At 33.3% G+C, this 16,344-nt stretch overlaps 1 protein-coding gene across 1 annotated transcript in view; it reads left to right on the top strand.

Annotated features, from left to right (window-relative positions):
* LOC111057901 overlaps window positions 1-16,344 on the top strand; it is a 656,398-nt gene that overhangs the window by 637,150 nt on the left and 2,904 nt on the right. The window contains 7 exon segments of the mRNA XM_039431312.1: window positions 3,101-3,283; window positions 6,040-6,234; window positions 7,677-8,116; window positions 11,590-11,766; window positions 12,668-12,743; window positions 13,560-13,823; window positions 15,483-15,695. Coding sequence (XP_039287246.1) covers window positions 3,101-3,283; window positions 6,040-6,234; window positions 7,677-8,116; window positions 11,590-11,766; window positions 12,668-12,743; window positions 13,560-13,823; window positions 15,483-15,695 — 1,548 coding nt within the window.

Below are 16,344 nucleotides of genomic sequence, written 5' to 3'. Positions count from 1 at the left end.
TCCCATGACATTTTAGAGTTTTGGCTGCTTATTTACCTCTATTTAACTAATTTCGGACCTCTCAACAACAAAGTTTGACTTCAACATGCAAAATGTAGTGTGTATGGGAAGCAGAGAGTCATTTTCAAAGAATTCTTTAGTTTCAGAAGAAAATTCAATAATAATGGACTAAAGGACTAAAAAAGAAATCATAACAAAGCTACCGACAAAAAGATTGTGGGGTGGTTTCTATTGATATATTAAAGTACGATATATGACAGCTGCCTCATCATATATATGGGGTTCTAACACCACTGTGATTACACAGTCCTTGAACACCTGGAGAAGAAGAGGGTTGAAACCACCCCACAGATATATATAATTGCACCCCATATATGATGTTATGTACATTCAATAAGCGTCCCCCATGCTATAATGGTATCAGCTGTTACTGAATCTAAACTTGCACTAGATATGACATACTACAAGGACCCTTGCTTAGTATTCCTACCCAACCATATAAAATGGAACACTATTGTTTGGAATGTTTTCATATATAATATATCGTAGTTCATGCTATATAATGGTAATGTGGCATGTAATTGGAGACCAAGGGAAGAAAGCACAATACCTATCATAGGAGAGTGCATCTTAAATGCTTGTTATTTAAAAGGGTGCAAAAAAGTAAGGATTCGTTACAGAATGGTGTGTGGTGTGCTATAGATTCGTGGGACGGGTGAAATTGGCTGTGAAAATTTTTGGCGAGCTTCTAAGTAGGCTTACTGTCGTCATATTTATGTGGCTTATATCACCAAAGATGTATGTAATACCATAGAGAAACAATAGCATAAGTAGATATCCCATGGTATAGGGCGTTTATGTCGCAACTTTTACTGTTATCTCAAGCCGATTACTGTCGATTATTGTCGATTTTCACTGTTTTGACCGGGTAAGAGTGTATGAACGGCACAATATGAGAAACTACCTGCGTCATAGAGCTTCACGGGAAAGAACTACTTGGATTATCAGCTTGAGATAACAGTGAAAGTTGCGACATAAACACCCTATACCATGGCATATCTAATTAAGCTATTGTTTCTCTATGGTAATACCTATAGTGTAACAGGTAGATCGATCATTTCTATCAATATTTGGGAAAGGAACAGTTGGGGCTTCAAGCCTGTTTTTCCTTTTCCAATCATTCATAATGAGATGAGAATGATATCATAGAGAACCAATAGTATAAGTAGATATCCCATGGTACAGGGCGTTTATGTCGCAACTTTTACTGTTATCTCAAGCTGATTGTACCCGTAGTTATCTCCCAAGAAGCTGTGTGACGCTGGTTGTCTATCATATTGTGTCATTCATACACTCTCACCCCAACAAACTAGTAAAAATCGACAGTAATCGACAATGATAGGCTTGAGTTAACAGTAAAAGTTGCAACATAAACGCCCTATTCAATGGGATATCTACTTAAGCTATTGTTCCTCTATGATGATATTGAATCTATGGATGTATACATGTATAAAATCGCACAAAAGAGTGTATGAATTGTATCTACAGTTGATCATTATTCATCAATCTGAAATACCTTTTATTTAATCTATCCAATATCATAAAACATTCTCAGTTATCAATATATTTACCTGCATGATGGAATCTCCATTTAAACTTTGAAACATTGAGTCAGTTTTCTTTATTCAAATTCCACTGGGACAACACCAATTTTACAAGAAAAATAACAGTAGAAAACAGATACAAGCAGAAAATTTAAAAGCAATACAAGAACAGTTTCATCGGGAAAGTTTCTGAAATATAATAATTCATTGTCAATTCTCAAATGAGTATACATTTTCAGTTTTCAACATCATGGGTTTTTTTCTACGAAATTGATTGAACACAGAATGTGTGAAATTAGAAATTTCATGTTGATGAATCTTTATTAATAAATTATCTATGATAATTATAATTTAATTAATACAGTATAATAATTTAATATTTCAGTTATAATTTTATTATTTATTCAAAATTTTCAAATAAGTATACATTTCCAGCTTGTAACATCATGGGATTCACACTAAAAAATTGATTGAGCACAGTAATCTGTGAAATTAAAAATTTTATGCTAATGAATGTTCATTCATAGATACGTTTCCATTGAATCAGTAAATAAATTGAGGGACAGTAGAATATTGTATAGAAATTAGCAGGAATGGATCGATGAATAAGGCTTATCAATGGAAACATAATAATATTAGGGTTATATAAAAAATCTGAGTACAGTACCCTTTTCAAAAATTATTCATTCACGACATGTTTCGGCTATATCATACCATTATCGAATCAATAAAAAAGTTTTTTAATTTCAAAAAGGGTACTCATATTTCTATCTTTATTTATATATTCAAAAGTAGCTCTAAAGAAAAATATAATTAGGTTTATCAATGTACGATTACTTAATTCCAATAAGTAGATATTTTATTCATTCAACCCAGCATACTATTACATAAACATAAAAGCACCCAGTTGAACGTCGTCGAATTAAAAATACAATTCACTGAATTTATGGTCAATACAACCTGATATAATTCCACTATAGGCTATAGTCAGGCATTGTACATTTTAGTTAGAATTGTACATAACATGGACAACACTATCCTATAAGTCTGTGATTCTAATTTAATTGATTAATATTGTTCTATTTCTATTTGCAGAGACATCTTGACTATAGGCTATAGTTAGTCATGTAGGCTACATTCTAGTTAGAATTGTCCTTAACATGGACAACACTATCCTATAAGTCTGTGATTCTAATTTAATTGATTAATATTGATCTATTTCTATTTGCAGAGACATCTTGACTATAGGCTATAGTTAGTCATGTAGGCTACATTCTAGTTGGAATTGTCCTTAACATGGACAACACTATTCTATAAGTCTGTGATTCTAATTGATGATTGATCAATATTGATTTATTTCTTTTTGCAGAGGCATCTTGACTATAGGTCATAGTTAGTCATTGTACAATCTAGTTAGAATTGTCATGAACAACACTATTTTATAAGTATATGATTCTAATTTTATTTATTAATTGATGTTTTTTTTTTAATTGCAGAGGCATCTTGATAAAGGAGGTGACCTTTTGGAGGAAGCGAAAGAATGCAGCCCTGAAAAGGGCTCTGGACTCAAAGATCTTGCTCGATCGCTGAAGCAGCACCTGAGAGGTTTCAGTGAGCGATTGGAAGACACGAGGGAAAGACTGGAAGACACATCAAGATGTTTCTATCTTCTGGACAGGGTGAGCACCTTTAAAATCCACAACTCCATTCATCAATTTATTTATTGAATGAAGCAAACAAATACATTATTCAGAAAAGAAAAAACAGGCCATTGCCCAAAACTTCTTGCATTTCTTAATTTTGTATCGGTCGCATTGTAATTTTCAATTCCTTCCATTGTTTGTTAATTTGGTATGTTGATTTGAGATGCAGACTAGTGGAATGATATAATCACGCTATTCTAGTTTCTCAAATTTAATTGACAATATATTTACAAAACATTTTTTCCGTGGACTTTTCCAGTAAATGACTAAATAATATAGCAATAAATGACTTGAATATGGTTTACCACTGTATTAAACCGTTCTACTAATTTGAAAAATCATGGGTTTTCAAGGGTTTTTACGTGTTTCATTTTTTTTTTTTTTTGAAATTCGAGTTTCTATTCTTGCATTATAAATTCATGATATGGATATTCTATTACATTATTTTAGCCAATTTATTTATCTATGCATCCATTCAACAGTAGACTGGAATGAATAGCTCTACTATTACCTGTACTTTTGTAGAATACAAAAATCTTTTAATAATAACCTATGAAGAATAAAGGATCATGAGGGTCATGAACATAAAATGATCATTATTTAAAATAATCTTCTTCTATTTGTTGAATAATTTAGATAAGATCTTTCTAACACTTGAAAAAAGTAGGTATATTAGTTATTTTTCAAAGAAATTGCCTGATATTCATCTTGTCTAATCATAATGAATACGATATAATGTTAGCAGCATAATCTAACAGCTCTTCGTGGAAGATTGTTATCAAAACCCATTTTCGCTTTAGAAGAGAGACTGTGAGCAGGATTATTCAAGACCTAATATTATCAAAACAGAATGATATCAGTTCTATTAGAGTGATAATAAACAAAGACAAAATTCATTCGTTTAGTTACCTGTTAGTCATGGATTAGGTTTAGTTCGTATAATACTGACGTTTTATTGTGGCAAGCACAAGCTAACGGGCTGTGTTGTGGAATGATTTTATTTCTCGTGTGATGCCAAATTTTTTCATAACCATATCGTTCGTATTTTCCATCTTCATGCTGCAGTTGAATCAGGTGAAAATAATAGTTTCTCATTCAGGAATTGAAGATTGTTTCATAATTATTCTTGTTTCTTGGTCCATGTGGGATAGTGATTTATAATTGAGAAAACAGAAAAATTCATCAGATTTCAACATTTATAATTCATCAGAAAAATTAAATGATACAGTAGGAGCTCTCAGAATACGGTACCTTTCAAAATTAATTTGAATCAGGTTCATTGAGAATAATGTTTTTGCCTGTCTGTTCAGCTTACATATTACCATACATTTTAGTATGATCGTCTGTTGAAAAACTGAATTTTTATTCCAATTGATAATTGATAATATTCTGGTTTCTGGTAATATTCACAGGTTTCAGTTGACAATTCCAATTAATTATACCCTAGATATGATTTGAAGATGGATTAATAAGCCATGTATATAACATATGTATTTGAGAATAACATCTTAAAATGTGTATTATATGAATCTCTGGTAATATTCACTGGTTTCAGTTGAAACTTCAAATTAATCATACCCCAGATATGAATTGAAGATGAATTAATCAGCCATGTATATATCATAAATATTTGAGAATAACATCTCAAAATATATGAATTCAGGGCTAATTTCTTGTATTTATAAAAAAGAATGTAGTACCGTTTGAGAATAGCAATTTATTGAGTTCAAATTGAGAATATGGAACAGTAAAATTAATCTGTTGGGCTAATCTATGATTCTCCAAATGATTCAATAATAATTATTGAAATATAAAGTTAATAGAATATAATAAATATATGAATGAAATAAACTATTCTTTAAATATAAATAATAGTAGAGTAGAAGACAGTGTCTATTGCAATTTGATCTGTTTCATTGTGATAATTATCATAATAATAGCTTACTTTCACTAAGATGCTTAATACTCGCTGCATCCTATTTCTTAAGTACTTCCTCTATTTGAAAGAAATGTGGCAATTAATATTGTAAAAACAGTTTGCTCCAAGCGTTTTAAGCTTGATCTAAGGCTCCAGCAGACACTTGTATTGTTGTAAAAACCTGTGCACTGAATAGCCTATGGTAATATTGAGCCTTGATAGAAACATATGTAGATGAGCAATCAATAAACTTAATTGGGAGGGTTAAATTGTAATGTGCATTGTAATGTGATGTTTATTAGTTTATTTGTATTCTTTCATTTTTTGGACAAATAATAGTCCTTCTTGACGATTTCTATAGCCTACTCTTTCAAGAGTCACTAGAAAACAAGTTTTATCAAATCAAATCATAAATGAGTACCAAGGTGATTACTCTGTTGTAAATCCATACTTTTTCACTGTTGTAATTAAACTTGAATTTAAAAAACACTTTTGAAGTGAAAATACACTTACTTTTGTAGTGACGATCGTTTCAACCTGTTGTTGGTCATCGTCACTGTGGGAATTTACTCAGATGACCTTCTCTGGTCATCTGAGTAAACTCCCACAGTCTGACGATGACCAACAACAGGTTGAAACGATCGTCACTACAAAAGTAAGTGTATTTTCACTTCAAAAGTGTTTTTTTTAATTCAAGTTTACCAAGGTGATATTGACTGGCTGTGTCAACTAATGTTGATATGACTCTTCCATGTTTTTGACATTAGCTCATCTATTTATCTATCATTTATTGATTCATTTATATGGATTGCAGGCTTACGAGTGGGCACTGGAAGCTATGAAGTACATGTCACGTGTGAAACCGGAGGAAAGCCACAATTCGGAGCAGAGTGTGAAGCAACTGAAGCAGTACCTGATGGCCCATCCTCCACTCTCCACCGATCACTTCGCCGAAATGCTCACTCTTGCCAAGAAACTCGACAATGACAAGCTTCTCGAACAATGCAAGGTAGTTTAAATTGTGAAACTATCTAGGAAAATGGGTAAAACTCATTTCAAATGAAGTTAGGCTAGCAAAGGCTATTTGGAGTGAGTTATTGTTGTGGGAAGTCCTAAAAATATGAAGATGAGTTTATACCGAACATTCATGAGGAATAAATAATGAATATTCATGAGAAAAAATCTTCAATTTCTTGATTTTTTCCAACGAAAGAATTGAACTTCTAGTTGGAGAATGTGGAAGTCCTAAAAATATGAAGATGAGTTTATACCGTGAATATTCATGAAAATATCTTTAATTTCTTGATTTTTTTCAACGAAATAATTGAACTTCTAGTTGGATTTACTTCATAAAGTCTGTGGAAATGATAGGAAGGTAGTGTTGCTACTTCTCCTTTCCAAACGCCCTCTATTATGTACATAACTGTGATTCAAGTAGATCCAGAAAACCCGATCTGTTATTAATTGATGATTTATTGTCAATAACAATATCAACAGTATCTCAAATAATTTAATTTCATCTATCAAGAAAATATATGTTCTCATGATTTAATAATGTAGGCCTATATACATAACTGAGATTAAAACTAACCATCGTGAACCACACTGAGACAAAAAGTAACTCAGATTTGGCTGAAATTTGGTCATTTTGATAGTTCATCATATTTTTACATAGTCTAAAAACGATTTGGGTGCGGAGTTGGGAAAGGATAGAGCTATCTATTTTGTCTAATGGCAGACAAGGAAAGCAGATCAATCAGGTGCTGACTTCATATTGGCTTTATAAAAATAATGTTTTGGAATGAGTTCTATGCTTTGTATAGGCTTTTATGAAAAGTTTGCAATCTTGTACAATTTCGCAGCACAAAGGTCTATATTTTCATTCAAGTTTCAACTTGTTTTATTTGAAGTATTGTTCTTACTATAATTTTCTGTATCTGGTTTTTGTTGTGTCAAATAGATTAGAATAAAGTTCTATTTCTGCACATATCACTATACAATGAATAACAATAGACATAGTAAACGTAATATTTTCTTTCCAGGCCTACTGTTTATTGAAACACAATGTAAATTATCAAAAGTACCTTTCAATTATTAGAAACACCACTAGTTTCAACTCTTAAAGAATCATTCTCAAGTGAATTACACTTGAAAAAATGTATATTGAAAAGTTGAAACTAATCAGGCACGGTTGCTCAAAAGCCAGTTAACCGTGATTAGTTTCACAAGAACCAATCAGAGAAGGTATTTTTCATATGACGTCTTCTGATTGGTTCTCGTGGATTTAATACCGATTAAAACTTAACAGGCTTTTGTGCAACCGGCAGTTAGTGTTGTTAAAAATTATAAGGTACTCTTGATTTTTTTTATTTTGTTCCAATAGTGAACTTAATTATCACATTGACAAAAAAGACTTCAAATAATGAATTTTAATGCTTGTTGTGACCTCAGGTAGCCCAATGTAGATGCGAGGAAACCATGGAGCAGATCCGCAGCGTGGTGGGAGCCGCAACCGCGACCGCAACCGACCAGCCGCAGCCGCAACCGCAGCCGCAACCCAGTTGGGTAACGAGTACCCCAATCGCCGGCCGCAGACGATCGCTACCCAACCACAGTAGCGGCAGCACTGCTACGGGGCACTCGTGCTCCTGCTGGGATCCGGGAGATGCAGCAACTATCGCCCAGAACGCACCCACTGGTCCCACGCCATCCGCCCAGAACGCGGCCGTTGCACTGGACGAGATACGCGAGGAGCCGTGTAGCTGCTTCAACAACCACCATCCGTTGCAGCGGTGCAGCACTTGGCAGTACTCGGCTGCCGACAGCAACTATGAAGAGGAAAGCTCATCCAACGATAATACCACTGAGGGCAGCGAGGCTGGAACTAAAAGGTACCCACTAACATAGAGTGAAGATACCTGCAACTGGTCCAAGTGTGGACTAGAAATAAGGCGAACGCACACAATAGACATTAGATGTATGCAGGCAGACGTGAGCAGAAATTTGGAGACAGAAGGATGTCTGTGTCCGTTGGAACATTCGAACACCTGGGGAAGGAATTTTCCTCCTTCTGTTTGCATACGTCCGTCTGTTGTTGTATGTGCTTCAATGTTGAGTGTGCGATAGCAGTTGGATTGATCCAATGTAACTAGAATATTACATTCTTGGTACCTAAAATGTATTCTAGATGGATTGATCTTTTGATCTTTGTGTATATACATAGCGCTCTTATGAACAAAAAAAATGCAAGCTTAATTATTCAGAGCAATTGCATTTAATAAAAGTTACAGATAACTTTTTTCAATTTTAAGCGCTCTTATTTATGAACAAAAATAATTCCAGCTTAATTATTCAGAGCAATTGCATTTAATAAAAGTTACAGATAACTTTTTCAATTTTAAGCGCCCTTATTTATGAACAAAAATAATTCAAGCTTAATTATTCAGAGCAATTGCATTTAATAAAAGTTACAGATAACTTTTTCAATTACAAGCGCCCTTATTTATGAACAAATATAATTCAAGTTCAATTATTCTTAGCAATTGCATTCAATAGAAGTTACAAATCGCTTTTTTAATTTACAAAATAATCGAGTAGCCTACCTAATTGAAACAAAAATAAATTACTTGAAGTTTTAACAATTTTCTAATATTTTTGGAAGGAATATTTAAAATTTGAGAGAGTTCCCTGCTACATTTTTCAAAATCTTCATTCAATGATTCTTTTTTCAAGAAGATCCCATGCAACTGTAGACTTGATGAGACTGTGTATTGTTATAAAAACACTTCACTTGAATGGGCTTGACAGAATCCAAAGTCAGGGCAGTGGACTGTGAATGATAGTTGGTATTAATACCTACAAATAAATCTTTGAATTCTGTGCATAAAAATACTGATAGCTTGAAGTGTGGTAAGTACGCCAATAAAAGACAAAATGAGTCAACAAGATGAGATTTAATAATAATAATAATAATAATAATAATAATAATAATAATAATAATAATAATAATAATAATAGGCAGATGGCCACATACAAAAACAAGTGTAAGTAGATTGAATCGAAAAATCTTGGGACAATTACAACATGTAATAAAAAACGTTAGAGAAATACAAAATTTAAATGAAATTAGGTCAATGACATTAATGACCATTGAAGCCTGACAATAATCGAAAAGGTATTATTAATGATACTTGAATTGAGAATATAAATTGAGTGCTATAATGAAAAAGTTACTGCTGCAAAATTCAATCTTAATGATTTACAAAAGGAATAGTAATAAATGACAATAAGCTGTAGATAGTGCTCAATAAATAGAATTAGTTAAATGTTGATTAATACTAACAAAATTAATCTAGAATGATAGGATGTTTCGGTCGACAACAGCACAGCTAAGTAAGTTCAAAAAAATGAAATTGCCTTGGTCGGCATTAACACAAGTAAGTTCAAAGGTCAATGTCATATACATTGAAATAGTTGTTAATATAGAATACATTAATATAGGCGGCATAGGCCTTCAGTGAATTAAATGTCAAGTTAGACATCAATTGAACAACTCAAAAATGGGAATATGCTTGCAAGCCAAGCGTAGCTATCAATACAGTGAAATAATTGTTAATATAGAATACATTAATATAGGCGGCATAGGCCTTCAGTGAATTAAATGTCAAGTTAGACATCAATAGAACAACTCAAATATGAGAATACGCTTGCAAGCCAAGGGTAGCTATCAAATACAGGCGACATAGGCCTTCAATGAATTAAATGTCAAGATAGACATTAATAGAACAACTCAAATATGAGAATACGCTTGCAAGCCAAGGGTAGCTATCAAATACAGGCGACATAGGCCTTCAATGAATTAAATGTCAAGTTAGACATTAATAGAACAACTCAAATATAGCGCTTGCAAGCCAAGGGTAGCTATCAAATACAGGCGACATAGGCCTTCAATGAATTAAATGTCAAGATAGACATTAATAGAACAACTCAAATATGTGAATGTGCTTGCAAGCCAAGCATAGAATTTGCATTTAGTTATGTAATACATGTGTAAATGAAAGTTGATTAAAACGATTTACGTAACCTGAATAAAATTTTGAAGAAGAGATGCAGCCAGGCAGACAGGCAAGGAATCCACGGTACCCAAAGAACAGGACATCAGCAAGCGATGATGTGATCTGGCCATGCGAAGACAAGAATGGAAGCGTCCAACAGTAGGCGAATCCCCCAGTGGAAATGTGAGCAGGAACATGTAGAATTCCAAGCGAATAATCCGAATTTCAAGTTGTGGAATTTTTAGATTGATTTCCAAACGGTAGAGATGATGAACTTGAAAGTTTGAGCTTCAAGAGGTGAAGCCAATTGTTAGAAGAATGGCAATAGATGCCACCACGAGTTTGAGATCTTGACAAAGTTTATCAGCGTAAATAAGTGAAGAAATCGATGAATAATTGAATCACAATTGAAGAATGGAATAAACGAATTAATTTGAAAGAATAATTCACTTTTAAAAACGTTCCGAAGATCAGAAGAATGGCGAAGACGCCCACACGAGGTTGTGATCTTGACAAAGTTTATCAGTGTAAATAAGTGAAGAAATTGATGAATAATTGAATCACAATTGAAGAATGGAATAAACGAATTAATTTGAAAGAATAATTCACTTTTAAAAATGTTCTGCAAACTAGATGAATTTGGATGAAAAAGTTTAGACCGGGAGCGAAAGTGCACTCACCAACTAGGAACCATTGAAAGACAAGAAGCTAGCTAGACGCGCTAGCAACAAAAAGGAAGGCGGAAATGTCAGCCACGTATGTAAAACGTTTACAAACGTTTGGTGAGAAAGTAGCAAATATCTAGAAAGTAAGATGCCTAAAGACAAAATAAATTCCAAAAAATCGAATAGTACAAATATTAAAATTGAAACGACAACTAACACGACGAATAATATAGAAAACCAACTTGATTATGGCAGTGCCGTAGAATTGTGACTGTGACGTCACCGGACAGCGCAGATGGAAAATGACGACATGATGTCTACATAGTAGCGGAACAAGTAACAAGTGGAACCGTTACAAAATGCTTTGTCAGATTTTACAGGGCTACTTTTTTAAAAATTAATAAGAACAATATGAAAACTTGTAGTACCCTTTATATAAATAAGGGTACAAGTACTTTTACAAGTTTTCATATATGCTAAATATGAAAACTATATATACTAAATATGAAAACTTGTAAAAGTACTTGTACCCGTATTTATATAAAGGGTACTACAAGTTTTCATATTGTTTTTATTGATCTGTGTATAATTATATACAATTTAATATTTTGGCTCAATTGATTCAATTTTTTTGTTGTTTTGCAGTGGCTCAGAGAACGAAGACTCAGGAGAAGGCGGCAGCAGTAGTCATAGCAGCAGCAGCAACACTAATAGTAAAACACCTGTGCCACCGATTCCTGTCAACTCACACCTGCACTGCGACCTCAGTCTCCAGCTGGACAACACCGGCAAATGCGGCACTCAGACTCTCAAAACTAAAAAGTTAGTACAAAAAAAAAAAATACTTTTCAGAAACTCATACCTCGGATTATATCATTTTCGTGCACACATTAGTTCGAATAATGTGATGTATATGCACTTTGACTTTTCCATCTCTAATACAAGCGTTCAGTCCCCATTTTCCCAAATAAAAATAACAGTAAATCAAATACAGTAAATAATCTTTTTTTTGTTCATGGACTAGCCATGCAAATACAAATACAGAGTTACAGTTAAATAAAGATACATGCACAATGTAATTATTCTATAATTCGAACATTAACAATTGGAGGAGAGCTTGCCTGCCGGTTGGGTGGGGGCCTATGTCCCACACTATCTGCTCCATTTTTCTACCATAAAAATTTTTCTTCAATTTTTTGATAGGAGTAAAATACTAAAAAAATGTCAGTTCATAATAGAGCAAGATTTCACTCTTTATATATCTTTTATCGATGTCTCAACTATATTATGTTTATTATCAAACAGTTAAATACTGGTTAATTAGAAATCATAGTTAATTGTTATTCATTATTAAATATTTAGTTAATTATAAAACTAATTATAGTTAATTAGAGAGTAATGATAAGCTCAAAGTTTAACAAAATAATATTAATTGAATATATTGATTGATAAATCTATTGCAAAACACAAAATAAGCTTGAAATATATTTTGACATCGAAGATGGTGTCAACCACACTGGTGTTAAAACATGCTTGTGTTTTCTTCCAAATATATACATGTTATTGAACTACATCTTTGTGTTTTCATTATATTTTGACAGATTGCGTTCAATTCAATTCACAGGTAGTTTGAAATCATTCTGCAATATTTCTGTAGGTAGATATAGTTGTTTTGGAAAACGATTCTATAATTGTAAAGTTCTAATGAATATTCTATTTTCAGGACACTTTTGCTGATCATGCGGGAAATGATCCACACTGAAAGAGATTACGTCAAATCGTTGGAATATGTGATAGAGGTATGTATATTTCTCTTTAGAAAATTAAGTAAATATAAATTCATTTATTAATTTACCACATTATAAAGTCCATATTTCACAATGCAATGACGCATGCAAAAAATAACTCAGAGTAACATATATATTTTCTTTTGACCTTTCTCTGCTTTCAAATCGGGTTGATCAGTTGACAGTAGCCTATGTATGTCTTTTGGGAAATTATATCTTGGTGATATTATAGTTGTTTACAACATATGATTAGCATTTTCGATCAGTCAATGAACGTTATCACGCCAATGACAGGACAGCATTTATTCTGATGGATAGTATTAAGGTGCGTACAGATATACGCGCCGCGAACATGAGCAATTCACTTTTAATCAGCTGACTATATGTGTATTTTTACAGAAACGGTATAAGATATAGATATAAAAAACTTGGCATCAGCTGATTATAAGTGAATTGCTCATGTTTGCGGCGCGTAAATCTGTACGCACCTTCAGAGGAGACTAAGGCTCAACTCACACTTACGCGACTCAGGTCGGGAAGAGACTCGACTCTAGTCGACAGCAGGTGTTTTCAAATGGTGACAGTCGCGGAGACTAGAATTGACTGGTCTGAGTGTCACCATTTGGAAACACATGCTCTCGACTAGAGTCGAGTCTCTTCTCGACCTGAGTAAGTGTGAGTTGAGTCTAAGGTTTATATAAGATCGCGATGTCCACTGTTCTATTAGTAATCCGTGATATTTCTAGACAAAATTCCAGTTTTTCATAATGGTCAAATATCATTTAATCTCATCAACAACCGTATCTGAAATTTTAATTCTTTTTGCAGAACTACATTCCAATGCTAGTAATGGAAGACATTCCCCAGGCGTTGAGAGGTCAACGCAACGTGGTGTTTGGCAACATAGAGAAGATCTACGAGTTCCACAGCCACTTCTTCCTGCAGGAGTTGGAGCGTTGCGAGCAGAGTCCCCTGCTAGTTGGCCAGTGCTTCCTCAGGCACGAGAGCAAGTTCTACCTGTACGCCCTCTACAACAAGAACAAACCAAAGTCTGATTCGCTCATGTCCGAGTATGGCACCGCTTTTTTCAAGGTCAGTAGTTTGACAGGAACATCTACTTTGAATTAATCTAATGAATAAGGGTTTGAGATACATTCGTGTATGTCTAAATTTTAGGATGTTGAGGATATGATTTAAAATTTTTCTTTTGTTTTGTATTTCTTTCTTTTCTTTATTACTATTGTGATTTTATTTTGTATCATGTAATTACAAAAATTGATTCACACCTGCACTCAGGATCTCCTTTCCAGTTTGTTATTAAACTTTATTGTTGATAATAATATAGTATGTAAATTATGTATCTATTTTGAAGAGACAATAAAGCAATTTCAAAGTTCAAAGTAGTTCAATCGTACACAATAAGAGTTTACTAGAAACTTAATGGTGTAACAAACGAAACTAGTATATCGAATAGTTTTGAATAGGCCAGTGGACTCAACAATATCAAATCGTTTTCAATAAGAATAAGAATAAAGAACCATTGTTTTCAATGATTTCAGACTTTGTGAAATGAAAAATCCTAATTAGAAGGTGGAAGGAGGAGTGCCAATGTTCCAATTTATAGTGATAGGAATCAACCCAATATAGTGTATAAAAACTCAATTGTATTTTATAGGAAACGGCATTAGGTATTGCATGGAGAGGAAGATCATACGATTTTTTGTTTTCAATAAAATCCATAGGAATAGAAGAAAAACATTAGAAACCTACTTTAGTGTATCTTGGTTATTGCTGCCTCGGTCATAGCGTCAACTCCGATATATTGTAATTTATTTTTATAGGTCCCGCCAAACTTTTTGTCAATGTAATTTACATTGAGAAAACCTCGGATTCAACGTCAGTAAACTATGAAACCTCTTATATAACTTCAAGAGAATTAGGCCGAGAAGTAAATTAGGCTATATATTGAAGAAAATATATATATTTTTTGAAAGGACTGTTCAGAAAAATTTTAGATTTCCACATGAATTTCTCTACATTTTGAAAATAGTAGGTAATGAATTTTTGTTCATGACTGCATTGGAGCTCGATTTGAACTTTGGAACAAACCTGTAAGGGTGTTTTTTGGTCTTGCAAAATTATTTCTTTAATATGAGAATATTTCCTATTTTAGTGATGGAAATGTGATATATTTCTTATCTCTTCTCTGTATACGGCTACTTGTAATATACCGTAAATAGAAACAAAATCTTAGTACCCTTTTTGAATTACCTTATCACAACATAAAAATTACTTGTATTTACTTCATATCACTTGAAAATGGCATAAATTTTGAAACATGTTGTGATAAAGTAATTCAAAAAAGGTACTGAGATTTTTTTCTATTGACATATTTCTTCTATGTTTGGTTTTGGAGCATCTCAATTTAAAAATCTACTTTGCAAAAATAATTAAGGACTGAAAATTTGGTAAAGTGAACAACTACAAGACTTAAAACCTATTTCGGTCTATGTGTAACCTTATCCAAATTTGGGAGAGGAATAGCACAAGGTTACCTTATTTTTTCTCTGCCTATCATTTTGATGATGTATTGTATGAATCAATAAAGAATCGATCAATTTTTGCTATTTGTGAAAATAGGATTTTCAAATCCTAGTAGATACTCACTGATTATAGGCCTACATATTATCTAATTTTATAGTTTTAATAGATCCTTAGATTGTACATTTATATAACTTTCTAATTTTACAGAAGAAGCAATTGGAGCTGGGAGACCGTATGGATCTGGGAAGTTACCTGTTGAAGCCTGTTCAGCGGATGGGCAAATACGCGCTACTGCTGCAACAGCTGATGAAGGCATCCAGACAAGAGGTCACTGACCTCAGGGATGCCGAGACCATGGTTCGATTCCAGCTGCGTCATGGAAATGACCTGCTTGCCATGGATTCACTCAGGGATTGTGATGTGAGTTGAACCTTAATATCAGTTGAAAATATTCACTTTTATTTTTAAAGCTACAGAAAGTATTGAAAAATAAAACAGAATGTTTCACGAAAGGTGTAACAGCCGAAGACTATAGATTCTACATGAAATTTGCAACAGAAAATGTCTAGTAAAATGATCTTAAATCGACCTTAGTTTTTGAAATATATAGATTTTTCGATCGTCAATCTATATACATAAAAGCGAAATGGCACTCACTCACTGACTGACTGACTGACTCACTCCCTCACTCACTCGCAGAACTAGAAATCTACCGGACCAAAAACGTTCAAACTTGGTAGGTATGTTCAGCTGGCCCTTTGGAGGCGCACTAAGAACGGATTTGGAAGAATTTCCAAAGATACGCCCAAAATCTGCGTTTTTCCAGCGTTTTTCAGCGTTTTCTCAGCTTTTTCGAGAACAAATGAACAGAAAATGTTCAAATTTAGTACAGAAGCTCAGCTAGGGTGTAATAATGTTGTGTTGGAAGGAATTTGAACGCCTTTGTTGAGGGGCTCAAGGACGAACATTTTAGAAAGTTTGGACAATAATTGTTTGTCAAACAAAAAATTACTGTTTTTTCCAAACATTTTCAGTGTTGACAGCTGTAAAACATAAAATACGGTATATG

Source organism: Nilaparvata lugens, chromosome 6 (genome assembly GCF_014356525.2).
Source record: "Nilaparvata lugens isolate BPH chromosome 6, ASM1435652v1, whole genome shotgun sequence".
Lineage (NCBI taxonomy): Eukaryota > Metazoa > Arthropoda > Insecta > Hemiptera > Delphacidae > Nilaparvata > Nilaparvata lugens.
The sequence above is the reverse complement of the archived record's forward strand: the minus strand, read 5'-3'. Positions and strand labels throughout refer to the sequence as shown.